The 17,854-nt window shown below is 44.5% G+C and overlaps 1 protein-coding gene across 13 annotated transcripts in view; it reads left to right on the plus strand.

Annotated features, from left to right (window-relative positions):
* Positions 1 to 17,854, plus strand: part of RREB1 (ras responsive element binding protein 1) — a 126,268-nt gene that overhangs the window by 47,184 nt on the left and 61,230 nt on the right. For 9 of the 13 annotated variants that reach the window (XM_054817124.1, XM_054817133.1, XM_054817125.1 and 6 more), the window contains 3 exons: positions 10,177 to 10,296; positions 11,649 to 11,851; positions 16,452 to 16,541. In XM_054817124.1, coding sequence (XP_054673099.1) covers positions 10,177 to 10,296; positions 11,649 to 11,851; positions 16,452 to 16,541 — 413 coding nt within the window. Of the gene's footprint in view, positions 1 to 5,431; positions 5,558 to 10,176; positions 10,297 to 11,648; positions 11,852 to 16,451; positions 16,542 to 17,854 lie in introns of those variants that run through there. The other 4 variants (XM_054817128.1, XM_054817129.1, XM_054817131.1 and 1 more) reach the window with 2 other exon arrangements.

The following is a 17,854-nucleotide window of genomic DNA, read 5'->3' on the forward strand; positions in this document are numbered from 1 at the left end:
TTGAGTGATTTGTGGTACTCTGGCATGTATGGCAAATATATATCTAGAATAACCCCAGGTAAAATTAAACAGCTAGCTTGTATCTCTTATCTCCGGTTTAGAACAACAGGAGAATGGCAACTGATGGTCATCTATGTTTAACATCACATGGAGATGATATAGATGGTGTGTATCTGTTCCCGTCCTTAGGAGATTGTATGAGATGGTTGCTTTGAGACCTGTTTGTGCCTCATACAGTGTGAGGCAGCGGGGTGGCTTTGGCTAGTGGATCTGCTCAGGGTCTGCCTGCTATGGAGATACGAGCTAGGAAGGAGCGCTGCAAGTTATCTTGCTCGTGAAAAAGTTGTGTAGCCACTTTGGATGCTGCAGATTGAGGCTGACATGACAGGTGCCTCCTAGGGTGAATGGGAGAGTGAGGGTTGTACAGCATACTTCTGAATGCCTTTGCTCCAGCACATCTCTCTTTCCTCCCTGGGGCATGTGGTTTCCCCTCTTAAAATTTCAAGCTAAAACTCTGTAATTAAAAAATCTATTTTGGGGGGTATATGTGTTTCTGAACATTTTAAATTGTCTTGATTATAGATTTTTTTGTTGTTGTTGTTGTTTGGAGAGTGGGATAGGGGGAATAGTTCCTGTGCTGACCAGAAACAGAAGACAGGAAGATAATGATGTTAACAAGGTGGGGGAGAAAAGGAGGTGTTTGTTTAGAGAAAGCCTAGTCACTAAAGCCTGCGGAGCAGAGGAACCCTGCTGATAACACAGATGAAATAGTCTGCCTCTTTCCTAACTTTAGAGGAGTGGAGCTTTGTAATAAATGGCTGCCATGTGGCAGCTGTCTCCCAGCTTCGTGAGCCTGGCAGTAGTTAATCCTGTCAGCGAGTCATGCTCCCTGGAAAGGAGCAGCGAGAAGAGCTGCAAACTCTTGAATCATTCTCTCTGCAAAATATTTGCATGTTGAATCTCTCTCTGCTTAAAATGAGTTTGGTAATTTGGTAGAGGTTCTCATCTTTAGGGAGCATTAGAGTGCAGCTGTGTTGGGTTTTAAATAAAATGTCAGAAACGTGCTGAGATGTTGTGATTCTTTTCCCTCTAAAAAAGAAAAAAACTATTTTAGTTTTGGAAGGTATATGTTCCAGGCTACAAAACATGCTGTGTAATGAGGGGATGCTCTGTGTTGCTATCCCTGTGTGTTATGAAATTACAGGTTGAGTGAGCATCTGAGATCATGGTTATCCTTAAAAGCTTGAGGCTTTAAAATTAATCTGTTCACTTTAATTTGCTTTTTGTATTTTGCTGAGCATGTAGTGTTTCTGTCCTTTCTTCACAACCCGGAAGACTAGAACTTTGGCTTAAAAAAAAAAAAAGCTAGAGATTTTTGTGCAGTAATGTAACACCATCAGATTTTTACAGGGCTTGTGATAAAATCATGATGGGTGACAATGCTACCGCCAGGAAATGAGTTTTAATCCCAGTAATTTCTACTCTGTCTTTCCTCATGTTGTGCATCATTTTACTGCATTATCTCGTGAAGCGTAAAGTGTTTTGGTGTGCTACCTGGTACGATGCTGCAAGCTGAGAGCACACTGGCATCTCCCGCAAAGACAGTGTGGTCGGGCTATAAAGGATGTGTTGCGGGCTCTGTGGTAAGCAAACCGATGCTCTCGCGCTTGGGCTTGCCTGCACAAGGAAATTTACTAGCACGTGGATGCAGTTACAGTGGTGAAATGCAATGTGGGACATAGTTACTCTGAAAGGAAAGAGTCTTTTCCTGTTTTAGCTTACCCTATTTCCAGAACAGTTTTTGTAAAATGGCCCATGCATTCAGGCCCTCTGTGAAGCCCTCTTTAAATCTGTCCTGGAGGAAGAGGGTTGCAACCGGGGTGCTGTGAAAGAAGCAGGGCACTAGCACAGGAGATGTTCTGTATCTTCCTCAGTGTGATTCATCCTGCCCCTCTCTAATCCCTGCTGAACCTGTCCTGCTGCATGCACACAGCTCTGGCTACGTGTGCAGAGCAAGTGTGAGGGGGCGAAACGTCTTCTCGTTTCTCCCTCCAGAGATTTGCTTTGAACCTTCACCTCGAGTCCCAGGTCCGAAGTTGCCCTTGGCTGAGCTGCCGGCCATCAGGGCGAGGGATGGGGACAGGGATGGGCCCTCCCTCCTCCCCTCCTTCCCTCCCCGACAGCTGCAGGCGCCAATTGCCAGCCAGCAGCCCAGCCGCATGGTTTCGTGGCTTTTCTTCCTCTCGTTATTACTGTTCCTTCTTGTTTCTGCGATGCTGTGCAGAGGAACAACCAGACCGATTGTCTCCTCTCGGGGCGGGTGCCTGGGCATCTGCAAAGCCAGTTGGTATGGCACAGGAGCCCTTGTTTTTTCAGCGACACCAGGGGCTATTGATGGCAGGCTGGGGCTGTGCTGCTGCTGCACAGATGCTTGCTCTTGGCCCACCTTAAAAGGACAAGATATCCCGTGGTTTAGACTGGCCATATATTGTTGAGGATGTCAGCATCTCCGTCACGGCTACTCGGCCAAGCCCAGCATCTCGCTTTGCCTGCCCCACGTCCCTGCAGCCTCTCTTCAGTCAGAGCTGCAGAGTGTTGTAATTAGGACTGTTTGGAGGGGAGGTCGCTTTTCTTCTCTGTTACTCAGAAATGTTTTCCATCTGGCTCTTCCAAATGCAATCCGTCTAGCTCACCCCTCAGGCTCTTGGACAAGTATCCCGTTCCCTCAGCACAGTGCTCGCTTAGCCATGTAGGTGATGGGACATCAACCTATAGCTTCCCCCCTTCATGGTTTTAAGTTAGCTGTGTTTAAAAGCAAAAATAAATTAAAAAACCCCAAAGCCACAGAGCTACGTTTTGGATTGTTTCCTCATTTTGCATCCCTTATACTCTCTCAGTTGTCTGAGACAGCGGCAGCAGGAGCAGATGAGGTTTTGTGTCCCAGGGCAGTGCTTCCCCGGGGTAGCCGGGGCTCCCCTCGGGCAGGCGCACCTCCCCTTCCTCGGCCTGTGGGGCAGGGAGACGCACGATGAGGGTGCCCGCTGGTCCTCGCTTCGGCTTCCCCCTGCCCCTCTACTCTCTTGCCTTGTCCTTGGCTCCTTCGGGGCCGTGTGGGCAGCAGCGGTTTTGGCAGGCAGCATGATGCCGCTCGCCTGACCCGTTCCCGCCTTCATGAGACACCTCCATCCTGCCTGCTGAGGGAGGAGCCTTCAGGGCCCGCTCCCTCGGGTCCCTGGCTCTACTCCAGGCTCCCACCCTCTCCCTCACCGCATCCCAAGGCTGTCCCCTTGCCTGGCAGGAGGTGAGCCAGTCCTGGCCAAAGAGAGAGCCGTGGTGGCCGTACCAGGGAAGGCCGATTAGTGTGGGGAGAGACCCCGGGCCGTGTCCCAAGGAGCGCCGCCCCACTGTGGCCGGTGCCAGCCCGGGGGGGGATGCGAAGGGACTTTCTCGGGTCGCCACTTCATCTAAGGCAAATAAACTGGAGTCAAAGCCAAGAAACACATCGACTTCCTGGAACTCTGCAAGCCGTCCACACAGCTGTCCCCACTCCCCGAACACATGCAAAGCAGAGCTTATAAGGACAGACAGTATTGCTTTTGTGTCCCTCCTCAGCCAGCGGGGAGGGCGCAGGGGAGGGGATGTGCTGGGTAAGGCCCAAGTCCTGTCTTGTCCCATGTTCCCCCAGCATTGTGGTTCCTGGTGACTGGGGGGAGCTGAGCCTCCCCACGCACCTCCTGATGGCTGCGCGGGCAGGCAAGGATGAGGATGGAGGGGTGTTTCAAGTTGTCTGTGTGGGAAGAAATGGGGGGATGTCTGCTTACAGCTGCCTGTTTTACTCTGCTGTTGTCCTGACTGTATTTTTTCGCATGTGTCTAAAAGTGGTGCTCGTAGCCCCAGGTTTGTTAGGCTGTCTTCAAATCTCAGTATCCTTTTTGCTTGAACAAGCTCTCGAAGCTGACTGCAATTTGGTGACAAAGGCTTCCTGGAGGGCCAGGTGCTCACCCACAAGCTGATATGAACAGTGAGGATGAGGAACAGTTCGTAGATACTTCTTTGGTCAGGGCGGGGGAGGAGGGCTAAGGCGTTAGAAAATCTCAAAATTCATCAGCGTCTGTTGAGCCTAAATGCGGCCGCATGTTATTGCAGCTCTTGTGGTGCCGTGCATTTTGTGTGGCACTGCCATCCCTGAGAATGGCAGTGCTGGTTGGGAGCTCAGTGCAGGCTTGGCTCAAACCCTCTGAGGTGCCTACGGAGCATGCTGGCGGAGACCTGGGCTTTTCTCTCAGGAGCCAGGGGCCGTTGGGTTTTGCTTTCGGTCTCGGTGCTGGAGCAGCATGTGCCTTGGTTCTCCTTTCTAGCCTAGCAAGACCACAGGCTCCTGCACGAGGGCTGTTCCCACAGTACACAGTGCTTGCGAGAGGAGCAAACATGGGTGCCCTGTTCAAGTCAGCAAATCAAGCGCAGAGCCAAGAAGACAGGTATGAATGCATTTTATATTAGGGCTGCCTGGTGTCTCCGTGCATTGCTGTAAACCAGTTGAACCATGTAGGTGAATTTCATCCAGGAAACCCCTGCTTCACCGGTGCGGCATCTCACTGTTACGTTAGCGTAGCTTCCTTGTTGTCAGTGTATTACATCAATGTAACACCAGAGTATCATGGTGATTCAGAGTTGTTGTTTGCTTAAGGCATTAACTAAGTTCAGATTCTGGTATGCTTTATGGAGAGATGCTTTTGTTCGTCTAAGCCAAAGTCCTGAGGACCATTAGTGGTCCAGAAGTCCGTAAGAAGGTGACTTTCAAAACATACATGAAAACTAAATGCGCATGCATATCCTATCATGCATACAGGGAATAAAACAGGAGGAGTAAATATGTTTGAATATTTAAAATTTAGCCTGTTAGGTGTTGTAGCAATGGTATACAAAATAATCTGGAAATATGGGGGTCGTCTTGTTCTTGTTTGGCACTTCTTCCCATGCCCAGCCCCCAAAACAGAAGGTGGTCCCTAGCTCAGTTTTCAGGCATGTCCATGAGTGTGTGCTTCGCTTGTTTATTCTGTGTCTGGGTGTATCTGTCTGTGTACATGTTAGGTAAGAATAGGCATGCGAATGTTGTGGATTTGTAGGGTTATTTTAGGCAGCAAAGTATTACACATGCGCTAACATAGGTAAAAGAATTGTATTGCTGATAGCTCAGAGAGTTCATAGCAAGATGAGCAGTCTGTCTTTCAGTGCTCAGAGAGTACCTTTGTTGCTCCTTTTGATTGTTGTCTTTTAGGGTTTGGTTTGGTTATGTTTTTCCCTAGAAGAAAACAGTAGTTACAAGTTCAAAACCTTTGGAGTAACATTCTTGGTTTTTACCGAAAGAACGACCACCAGATACTCCCATGCCACTGTCTTTCTTTTTATGCTTGTCTTCCTTTCCCCATAGGCTGCTCTGTACTGGTGCTCCAGCAGTGGTGACAGCGAGGTGACGCTGCCAGTATAAATCTCTACCGCTGTGGTGCCGAGTCAGCACCAACACTTCAGTAGCAAGGGCAGAGTTGGTATTAAAAAGGTCAGTTGGGAAAACTTTTTTCGTTTGGTTTTCCTTTGCCTTGAGGCAGTGCTTTGAATAGTGTTAACCCTTTTTTCTTCCCACACAACGCCTTTTCACCCTCTTTCTGCCAGCTTTGATGCAAAATCACGTTCAAAATGTAGTGCGGGTGATTGTGCGCATCTCTTGGGGTGGGAGTGACCATTTGTGCTTGAGAGTGTCACCATGTGCTCTGGGAGTAAAATCTGCTCCTCTGTGTAGAAGCTTAGTAGGAGACCAGTGCATCAGAAACTCTTTGGAGCGCGGTTTAACAATTCTTAGGTATTATAATCTCAAGGGTAAACGGCAAACTTTTGTTTATTCAAATGCAATATCCCTCTTTGAAGTTATGTTCTCGTCTAAATTTGTATACTAGAAGGTCTGGCCTTTATTTAAATGATCCTTGGGTTTTTTTCTACCACTTAGAAAAAAAACAGTGGGAAAGCCTTGAGTAAGCTAATAGCATTGCTAAGATGGAAATGATGAAGAAGGCTCAGGATTCCTGTTTGGGCCTCACGGGAAAAAGTGGTTTGAAATGCATGTGTGTGGGGGTGCACATTCCTAAAACTGTCATTTGTTTCCCCTGTTTCTCCTCCCCCCCCGTGTTCTGTACTACGTACTACAGCATGTGTAATGAAACTAATAAAAGTATTTGGCTGAGAGTGTTAATCTTTCCCTGGCCCAATTAGCGCACAGCTTCTACTTTAACGTTAATGTGGATTTTTTTCGGAAGGCAGAACAATGAGCAGCTTTGTGCTACACACCAGGTTTTCCCCCTCCTTGCCTGTATTGTGTGTTTCTTCCTATCTATTCCAAAGGGAGAGCTCCTGTGCAAAGACAGTGGAGCAATCTGGAGCAGAGACTTGTACCGGCTCCCGGGGCCAGGACGTGCTGCTCTGTGCTTCTGTAGCCGCCTCTCGACGGCAAGTCAAGTGACTGTGACTCTGAAGACTCATCATTTCTTCTCCTTTCTTCTTCCTTCCCCTGTGGCCCGTGTTCTCCTTTTTGCTTCATCCGTGATGCTCTTCACCAGAAGGAGAAGCAGCTGTAACTGTTGAGAGTGGTCTTAAAACAAGAAAATTAAATACAAATAAATACACATAAGTGAAGGAGGGAAGTAACCGTTGATGGGCTCAGCTTTAACATACAGTGGAGTCACACTTTATCCCAAAGGAGGAAATAGGTCTAGCAAGTGTCTTCCTGTACAGACTGAATGGGAAGCAACAAGGCTTTTTTTCCTCTTTTTTTTTTAGTGCTCTGCTTTCTCAGTGACTCTCCCGTTAGCTGGTTGTGTGGGACATCAGGGGTGGGCCTCTGTCAGAAGCAGGAGCTAAAGGCCCCTCAGGTTTCTCTGTGGGGTCAAAGTTTCCCCAGTTTTATGGTTTCAGCCACATCATCAAGTGAAGGGGATACATTCCTGTAGGAGAGCCAGGTGTCTTGGTGTGGCTGTGTAAAGAGGGCTGCTGCGTTGTTTTGTTTGCCCCCCCGCCCAGCCATGTGTCAGCGCTTTCACTCTGTTGCTTGCTCTCTGCTTTTGCTCCTTTTCACAGAAGATGACTGTGACATTGGGGGGGTTTCTTCAAAGTAAAAGATGACTTGAATGCTTGTGACCACTTCCCTGTTTCCTAGAGGCTTTGGTCCGATGTTGAATGCAACCTGAGGCTGCACTGTTTGCCAGCTTATTTCCTGTTTTTCCTCTTTTCTGGAGGTCTTTGTTTTCTTTTGGGGAGAGGGAGGAAGAAGGCTCCATCAGCAAGACCTCCTAGCAGGGGCATTTGGTGTGAGCTGAGGCGGCTTGCATTTCTGAAGGCAGCATGGCATAGGGCATCCATCCGTGCTGGTTGCTGCCTGTCTGATTCCAGGAGTTTCATAGGTGCTGTGGAAAAAAAAAACACTTTCCCATCCTCGGCAATGCATTTATTTAAAGAAAAAAAAAAGACTGAAGAAAAAAAAGCTGCAAGAGAAATCTCTCAGTATATTTCTGCCTAAATGTGCTCTGCCACGGGTTTTCCCACAGGAAGGAGTGATTTGGCCCAGTATTCTTATTGTTTCTATGTCCTATTGCAAATAGAAAGTTATGCCTCTGAAATCGGTGTGTGCTGCTCATGCTGTTGTCTTTGTTTCAGCGGTGCATTTTTGCTTCATGCAAGAGAGTGGAAAACACATAGGTAAATAGAAGCATGCAACAATAATACCTATTCTTGCAGAAATTAAGTTGCAATCTTTCAACTGCTTCCATAATACGAAAATGTAGGGTACAGAAAACAGTTTGAAAAACAAGATCTGTGACTATACATCTTTGCTTGCGTTAGCAGGAAGATACTTAGATTCAGAAATAAAATAACTGTTGGTTCATAGAAATTATGAAAGGCTGTAATAGCACAATACATAGTTTTCTATGAAACCATGAAAGAAGAACAGAGAACAAGCAGGCAGGTGTTTCTAAACCAGGAGGTAGGTTTGTTAATGTGTGCATGTATGACTGTTTCTTCTCTTCGTGATGAACATTTCCCATTTTCACTGTTGCTAAAAGCAGCACTAGGAATTCCGACTCTAGTTCTCTGGGAAGCTCCTCAGCTATCTTAAAGTTACCTTGGCCAACACAGAAGTCTTCGCAGTTACACAATAGATTGATTTTTTTTCCAGGATGAATCAGTGGTGACATTAATGTCCTAGGTATTGACTGAAAGAGGAATGAATAGGTCTAGTTTGGAAGGAAGAGTTGTTTTGTTTGGGTTTTTTTAAGGACTAAAGCACTTCTTTGCATTGTTTTATCAGAAATCCCTCCAAATAATTTAAACTGGTCCTTATTTTTGGTGGTACTAAGCAGATACAGCAAGCAACTTAGAAGATTTAGGCTAGTCTCCAAAATAACTGTTGTGCTTATTCTCTTCAAAATTAAGTCAGCTGCCACATAAGTGGTTAAAAAAAGATGGGGCGGGGGGGGGGAAGAAACTACTGTGATGCTCTTGAATGAGATGGACCTTTTTTGAAAACAAAATAAGAGCAAAGTTATAACAGTTAAGAACAAGCAAAATAAAGACAAACAGATACAAGGTTCCGTAATTACTGGAGAAATACAGAAGGATGGGTGCTTGGCCTGACCTTGGGTCAAGAAATCCCTGTGTCTCAGGGACCACTAGTGGTTTTTTTAGCAGAAAAGTATAAAAATGACCAGGGAAGAGTTACCTTGAGTTGTTCAGGATAGCATAAAAATAGTCTTTTTGTCTGTTTTTGAAGATGCAAATTGAAAACAGTGTTTGTTAAGAAGTTGATGTTACCCAGAGTCTGAGGCACTGGGCTTAGTCGTATCCTAGGTTTTGTCTCTAGACTGCGCTGGCTCACTGTGGCGAGCCATCTGTGTGTCGCTCCTAAGAGGGTCGGCAGTTAAACGTAGGAAGCTTGAATCTGCTGCTTTGCCTGGCATTGCGTGAAATGAGGAACTGCTTGACACGAGCCGGGTCCTTTCTCTTTGTCTGCCTTTTCCTGTGCCCTCTAAAATGTCAGTAGGTGGGATAATGTAGTCATGTATTGTTTGCAAATGCTGTTCAGACAGCATTTGGAGATGTGTTACATGACTGATTTGCATGTCATCCTTGACAACAGGGATTTTTAAAAGGAAGAAACCCAGTCGAGTTAACCGCAGTTTGAAGCTGATGGTCTGCTTTCTGAAAAAAGGGAAACCTGTCTGAACTTTGCTGGATGCAATTTGCAAATCTGAGATGGTGAAATGTCCACAGTGTGTTTGTTTCCATAATGAAATAACTATTTTGCTTGTGAGGTTATAAAGGTGTATTTCCCCATTAAAAATGTATCAGTAGTTTTCCATATTACAAATAACCTTTTCCAGAGGCTATTGCCGTGGGCAGAGAACACCTCTCTTTCTCATGCATTGATCATTCCCCATGACCTCTAAAAATTATGTTTAACTGCCCTGTCATTCTCCAGCCAGAACAGGCATCCTTCCTGAAACCCCAACGATAGCATGATAAGTTTGTGGTTTCAGAAAGGGGTGTGGAGAAATTCTGTCAGCACATACGATGGTTGCTTATGTCTTCAACTCATCTGGAAACCTTGGGCAGTGGGTGTGAGGAATGTGCCAAATGGTCCCAGAAACCTCAGTAGTCATTTCACCACTGCTGGAAGGAGGAAAAAGGTCACCATGAATTCATGTATTGGAGTAAATGTTAATCCTCCAAGAAGAGAAGAGGGGAGGAATGTGTGTATGAAATTTAATTACTTAAATTCTCTAGCTGCAGAATATTCTTCCAACTTCTTAATCAAATGTCATGACAGTCAGTGATGTGCTAGCTTGTTGTCTCCCTTCTTTTTTTGCTGGCTGAATACTGGGGACCAAGCTGGTAATGGTTCCCTTTCTTTGCTTGCCCAGGTTTCGACACTGGCAGAGGCAGCAGCATCTCGCAGCCCAGCTGGGAACCCAAGCTCTCTTGGCTGCACTGGCACTGTTTAGGTGCTTCTGTCATCAGACCTACACACCAGTCAGGGGAGCCCTCAAACTAAAGGGCTGTAGTCTTATTTTGCTAAAATGGCTTCCAGAAAAACTTAATTCCCTTTCTCTTTTTCCCTTCTCCCTCACATAGTGCTAGAGGGTGCTGCTGAAGAAGAGGCTGAAGAGCCAGACGCTACTATACATACTACACTAAGTGAGGACACCAGCAACCAAGAAGAGAGCCACAGTCAATCAGGGGATAAAAATGAAGGTAACTGGTTTGACTAGCTCTGTGTGACTCTGTAAATTAGGGCATTAAGACTTGCAGAAACATTTCTTACTCTTCCATACCCCTTATGTGTGTGAAAAGTATGAGATACACTGAGCAGAAGTACTGGTGCATACATTTCTTTCCCCATCCCTAACCTTTGTCTGTTTGAAAAGTATAAAATAGGTTGAGCAGAAGCATGGCCACATAAATACTCAACTACCACTGCAGGCTTCCAAACTAAGATTTTCTTGGCTCCCAGTAACTTGGCACCACGTTACTTAGCCTCAAAAAACCACCTGTTTATAATGCTCAAACTTATCTTCCAAAGACAGTATTATGCAGAGATCAAATGTTCACAGACAAATGTGTTCCTCCTTGTTCACCCTCACATACTCTTGTCTTACAGTGACTTTCTCACAACACACATTAAGATTCTGTGCTCTCCACTAGAGGTGACAGAGCAATAGACTTGCAGGGTGTTCCTGTTTGTTTGGGAGACTTCATTTGGGGGAAAGGAGTGTTTAGTTTGAAAGCATTTTCCTTTTCAGACTCCTAAAGAGGAAAGTGGAAGGCCTTACCTGTGCGTTTGACGTGGTATTTTGAGAAATGAGAGATGAGATTTTAGGTGTGTTTTGAATTTGGTATCTGAGACGGGAGCATGCCTGCTACATACAGAATGTGATGGAGAAGTCTGAATCTGAACTGCTTTAGCTGTGGTATTAGTTGTGGATGTAACACATATGTCCCATGGACTAATACAGCTTGGTAGACCAAAAAGAAAAAAATCTACATAGATGCCAGCTGTGGCAGTAAAGAGGCATTTGGGGTTTTATTTTGGTTGGATTTTTGCTAATTTAGCTTATTCCATATACAGAGCTTGCTTAAGCTGTGCTAGAAAGAGAACCCAGTACCCTACACTGTGTTGCTAATGCCTTAATTGTGCAATTCTGCTCAAAACACGTGCTTGCTTGAATGATTGTGCTTGCCACAGCGTGCATTCATCAATACTGCTCTACTAGTTCATGGTGATCACAAGGTACCACGCATAATACCATTTTACAGCAAGAGAGTTTAAGGTAAATCACTTTATAAACCCCATACTGAATTAAGGTTGAAAATGAAGGTAACGGGACTGTCCTGTGAAAAGAAATGTATGCCTTGTCCTATGCATTCCAATACGAGAAAGTTTTCCTATTACAAGAACTCCAGTTAGTATGGGCTACTGCTTGTGCTCCATGATGGTCCAGCGGAGTGTGATGCGAGTTACAGGCAGCTGAAAATACTGTGGGGTTTTGATTTTTTTTTTCAGATGGCCTAGCAACTCCTGTGTGTGTTTTTGTTTTTAATTCCAGAGAAGCAGCTGGAAAGCTTAAACAGCTACAAGGTATCACCAAGTTCACCAAACAGTTCAGACGGAGCAGACTTGTCCTCCATTGACGCCATGATGTCAGCAGTGATGAATGTGGGGAAGATTGCTGAAAATGGCGGGAACTCTCAAAATGTCAAATCCCCCTCAAAGTCTCCTGCACCAAATCGGATTGGCAGGAGGAACCAGGTATGTAAACCCAAATGCAGGGAGGGCAAAGGGGAGACAAGCAGCTGCATGGGAAGTCATAAGACATAATTATGTGTCTTTGTTTTGCCTTTTTTCCCTCAGCGGGTATTTTTTGCTTCTGCCATTGCTCCTCTGTGTATGTTTTCTGGTGGCTCTCCAGAACATAACTTTAGAAAACTGGGAATCGAAGGGGTCCGCTTGCTTGGATTCACATGTAAAACATCTGAGCACAAGCTCTGATGTCATGCAATGGTGAGCTGGTCTAGTAGATGCCACTAGCAGTGACAAAGCCAGCTAAGAATTGCCGCTTCTTCCCTGCTGCATCCTTTCTCCAGGCTCTTGCATTTGCCTAATCTGTTGGGGCACCAGTTCATTTCATGAAACTAGGAGAAAAGAAATAGCTCAGAGGGGAGCAGAGCGGTGTGGCAGGGGGCTTGGCTCAGTCGACGCATGGGACCCCTCATGAGGTGTGCGGCTGTCCCCAAGGAAGATCCAAGTGGTTTAAGGTTAAAGATGGTGCTAGAGCAAAACATCCTTCAGGACGCTCAGTTCACACGTGTGTAGTGTGAGATACCCTTACTTCATTGTTAATAAAACTATGAAGAGCTATTGCAGAATGCTTTGTACAAATCTTGCAGAGCAAATACATGTAGCTTTTATCAGGTTTTTTTTCCATTTACCAGTTGATGGCACCAGTTGATAGGAATATTGGTCTAAACAAGTGAAAGGAGAGAGTCGTATCAGTTAAAGCTGTGATTATTTATATCCATGTTTTCTCCTGCTGGGCAAAGCCCTACCAATGGAAGTGCTGCAAAGCATCAAGAAATACCCCAAATCCCTGTGTCCATTTGACTGTAGAGCTTGCAGTGAAACATGGAGAATTTGTAAATGAATCAAGATGTAGCAGGGACCAGAAAGGTTGAGAGGCATGACTCATGTGATGTTCCTATAGTAGTTTATTAATAGCTTGCCGAGTAGCTGCCCAGTTGACAGACTTATGACTTGTCTTGGATTTTTTTGTTTGAAAGGAGTTAAAAGTCATTAACTGTAAGTGAACATTCTTAAATTAAGAGTCTGAGCAGTATACAGGCAACTGTGTTTGTAGGATTGTATTGTCTAGCACCTGGCTTTAAGGTTTATTTGCAGTGTTCCCACTGAGGGGCTGCCCTGGTTCCTTGATTTCCTCATGTGAGGCACTGGAGTTCACGCTAGTCTCAGTGGCAGTGCTATTACACAGCTGTCCGCTGATACACCATGTGGTTTGGCTTCAGGGAAGTTTATTAGCGTTAGTGACCTTTATTCCACCTGATATTTCGATGGGCATCAAATCAAAGGAAGCTTGAGAGTAAATGTGACAGGATTAAGAGGGATTCTTACAGCATAAAAATAAACAAATATATTGAAAACATAGTAAATAGCCTATTTGTTTTTAGGCTGAAAGATCGTTATCACCAGAGGGGCAAATGGCTACATTCCTGAGAAAATAGAAGTGAGATGTGAAATATTAAGTGGGTATCAATCCAGTTAGTAACCTCTAATACAGCGAATTTCCACTTTCAGCGTAGCAGAATGAAAGCACTGAATTGTTTCAGTGTGTAGCAGCGCACAGGTCTCAGATTCTGGTCAGAATGTGCCCCTTATTATAATTTCAAGGATAATAACAGTTAGCTAGTTTTCTGGGACTGACTGCTGTTTCCCATGAGTTGTCAGCGAAAGATTTTGCCCTGAACCTTTGTCACAAAGTCTATGGTTCTCTTTATAGCGCTGACTCTAGTCTACCCATAGTCTAATAAACATGTTCTCACATCAACCTGCATCCATTTTAACTTCTCGTTTGCTTTGATCTTGAAGAAAATAAAAAGTGTGACAAAAGTGTTTCTTTGAGCTGGACAAAACCAAATAGACTTAATGCACAACTCCAAAAGCATTTGCTATCAGTTGAATGCAGAGCAGTCGTGGCAGGTTGACTTGCTAAAGGGAGGGTAGCTAACAAATTAGCTGCTAATTTTATCTTTCAGTTCAGGAAGTGTGTTTTTACCAGCCTGGCTCCAGTGGGTAGCTGAGTGCTATGTTTTAAATTTGTGAGTGGGGGTGCTTTTACAGTAGGGATGCTAATGTTTTTTGGTCTGGATTGGGTCAGTCAACAGCATTCCTGTTGTAGCTACCCTGGATTTGCTTGAGCTGTGTTACGGTATGTGGCATGTACCCTGTGTGACCACTGGAGAAAGTTTGGGTTTTAGTTAATAATAAACCCCAGATTCAGTACTAATCAGCTCTGGCTGAGCTATAGTGTGTTTCTGATCTTTGCTTCAAGGTGAACCAGTAATTACTCCATCTTCTGTTAATTTGCTGATTTGAAGAGCAGGCAGTCTGGAAAGTAGGCTTTAGAACAATCAAGTGCATCATGTAGAACTACAGCACTCGTTTAAAGGAGGGGATGTGCAAAAAAAAGTAGTAGGTTGATAATTTTACAGAAAAATACCCTGGGGATTAAACACCAGCTAAACTGTCAGCACAGCTGTAAGGATTTTCCTCACGGCACAGTGTGCTTGTTCTCTGTCCTGAGCCAACTTTAACAGGGTTGCAGTATAATTGGAGCTGAACATTACTCCACAGACAGGTTGCATATAGTAAAATTAAAGTTGTATAAGTAGGATAGAATGAGCATGTGCAAATTATATGTTTGTATATAAAGGAGGGGGCACTGGGATAATGCATTTTAATTTTATTGGGGTGTTCAGACTTCACAATGGCAGCCTTGCTTGCTTGCTTTCTAATGTTTTGCGAATAATAATACATTAAGCCTGCGTGCGTGGCCTACAGTGATTACATTTAGGATGGAAAGCCCTGACATACAGTTAGAAAAAGATGTACAAGAGAAACAGTAGGAAGGACTGGAAAAGCCTAATCCTTGCAGTCCTTATCCTTTTAGAAGTGAAGTCACAAGTTTTGTTTACTTCAGGCAAAATGGTAAAATAGCTCTTCATCTATGTCCACAGGTCAGTGAAGTTAATAGAAAATGATCATGGCCCTATTTTTGAAAACACAGTGTTAGATTTTAATAGGGGACTCTCTAGAATAGTTCTCCAAATCATGTAGGAGGGGATACTGCTTTATTGAGACTTAAAAAACCCTTTCTCTAACACTGTGTCCCTCCTAACATGCCAGAGAATTTGTCACTGAGGTTGGGTTAGTCCTTCTCAGTGTTCTCCACAAATGCTTGTGTCTGACAATCTGGAAATGGTTGCTTCTGAGATGATGACTTTTGGGATGGCACTGGGGGAAAAGAGTTGTGTGGAGAGAGGAAGTGCACAGATACACTCATACGCATCAACTCTGTCCCAGATAAAGAGCTACTGTGGGGTGGGTTTTCTTTTTTGCTTGTTTTCATGGTTTTACTAATGTTACTTAAAATAGCCAGCAAAGAGGTTCAGTAGAACATGTCCTTTTGGCATAAATATTACACTTTCCCATCGGTCATGCAGAGATGGTTTTTGTACTTTCCTGTCACCAGAAGCTTAGGTAACAGGCAGTGAGTCTATCCAGCTGGTGAAGATTTGCATCATTCTGCAGAGAAATGAGGTTTAATTTTCAGTGCCAGACTCTCTTCCTTTTAATATATACAGGTGTTGGTGCAGAAGCCGCGCCTGGGCTTCTTAGTGAGGTGGTGAAAATACTCTTTATGTCATGCAGTAGCCATCCTTGCGGACAATTCAGGCAAATGCCTTTGGTTCCTGCAAGAGTGCCATTTCATCCTTGGCTGAAAGAGTGGTGGCTTTGCTCAGTGTCTCAAGGGCATACTTAAATCAGGCTGAGCTCTCCGGTCGACTTCATTGTTTGTACTTGTGGTTTGACCACGGTTACTCCTGATTCTCACCTGGGTGGAGAATAACCGGGTTCATAATGTGTTCTTTTTGAGTCACGTACACTCTTGTATTGTCACCTCTTTCTTGCTATGATCTCATCAGATCTTGCAAGCTTCAGAAGGGTTGGGCCTGGCTGGTGTGCCTGGATGGGATGCTTCCAGGAGAAACACAGGATGCTAAGGGAAATGGTGCTGGTGATTCAGTAAACGCCGCTCTTCCTTCTGAGTCAGCCATGGAGCAGAACATACAGCCCCTAGAAAAGAGCACTGGGCTAAGTGCCCTGCCATCGAGATGGGGTGGAAAACCTGAAGTCCCGATGACTTGTGCTTATTAAAGATCTTTTGGGAAGATTAGTGGCATTTGCCCACATATTCTGGCAGTGTTCCAGTAATTACTTTCTGCTCACCTAAATTCCTCCTGGCAGTTTGAGCTGGTCGCAATAATTGCCTTCACTTCCTGTCCTAAACTGCTACTGCTGAGTATCCGTGTGCTGTTAAAACAGCTGCTGTATTTCTGTGGTAGTTGAAATGGCCCCTATTTATAAATTCAGAAGTTTCTGAAACTTCCCCGAGAGATCTATCGGGATGATAAATGTATATGTGCAAGTTGTTCTGTTAGGAGTTGCCTTTTGTACTTAGGATGGATTATATTTTTTCCATCCCCAGCAGTAACAGCTTTCGCGTTCTTTTATATCGATATTCCTTCTGATTTTTTTTGTTTTGTTTTGTTCACAGGAAACAAAAGAAGAGAAGTCTTCCTATACCTGTCCTCTGTGTGAAAAGATTTGCACTACACAGCACCAGCTAACTATGCACATTCGTCAGGTACGCAGAGTACCGGCTCTTGATTTCTTACTTTTATTAAGAGTGTCTGGTTTGCCAGTGTGCGTGTTGCAATGGTGAAAAACAATTCCATGTGCAAACCAGAAATGCTTCATTATAACTTTATTCAATTGTTTTGCTTGTATTTTAGCCTTCCCCTTGTATTTTCTTTAAAAAAAAAACAACCCACAAACCCAACCCTGAGGTGGGTAATTTTCCTCCCTTCCTTCCCCAACACTCCCCCCCGACCGTGGCTCAAACAAGGATGTATGTCCTGTTCTGCATAGCTTAAGGATCTGGAAAACCACTTCCATCATGAGGCATAAGTCCTGTTTTCTTATCCTGTTTGAATACAGATCCCTTTACTGGTCATGCAAATTAAGAAGCAGGAAGACACAATGTTTAAATCCTCTCTGTGTAGAAGAGCCTCTCGTTCCTTCACAGTGGTAGCAATTTTGAGAGGCAGAATTAAAAATACACTTTTTTTAATGGAAGATGCACTTTTTTATCAGCTACAGACCTCTTCTTGCTCCTCTTGAAATATATGCATACTTTATAAGGAGGTTTGGCCTTTTCTATGTCAGAAGGTTCTGCCTGGGATGCTAAGGTTGTGGCTCGCCACTGTGAGTCCACTAGATACTTAATATTTCAGTTTTCCCTCCTGTACTGTAACTGTTACTTACTTTTTTTCTTACTCTCCTGGGTTGTTTTTTTTTGTACGTGAAGAAATCTTCAAGTCTCTGAATGCAAGTAAGAAAGAGTGCTGCATATAGCACAGTAGCTAATGGCCATATTTTGGCCCTGTAATGCATTCTTATGGCTGTAGAAGTCTGCATGTGCACTCAGAAGCAGTTTACTTCTATTTTCTTGCTACACAATCAGTTTGAAATTAAAGAGTATTTGGTTTTAAGTGTCTCTTTTCTGACATGAGGTTCGTAATGACATCCTCTTTCTGTTTTCCCCCTCACCACTCACCCAACCCCAAACCGCTGCGCAGCTTAAAGTATCTCAAGGTACCCTTTGTCTGATGGGTTGTTGCTGGATCCCTTTCTGTCCCCTTCGGCAATGTGGCAGGCATTGCAGGCTGTATGAAACAGCTTCTTGTGCTGGTGCATTTAGGAGTTAAAAATGAAGGGTGGGGGTGGAGTGTAGGGGGGAGGGCTGGGGAGGAGAGGTATATACAGGGCATACCTTAATATAAGGTATTGTGCAGAGTGGCTCTTTAAAGCTGCTTTTAAGATGTTTATAGTTCTTGCTAATATTTTACTGGCACTTCACATGGGGCATTCAATGAAAAAAAATCATTGCTTTCTCTA

The sequence above is a fragment of the Grus americana genome, chromosome 2, assembly GCF_028858705.1.
Source record: "Grus americana isolate bGruAme1 chromosome 2, bGruAme1.mat, whole genome shotgun sequence".
NCBI classification, from domain to species: domain Eukaryota; kingdom Metazoa; phylum Chordata; class Aves; order Gruiformes; family Gruidae; genus Grus; species Grus americana.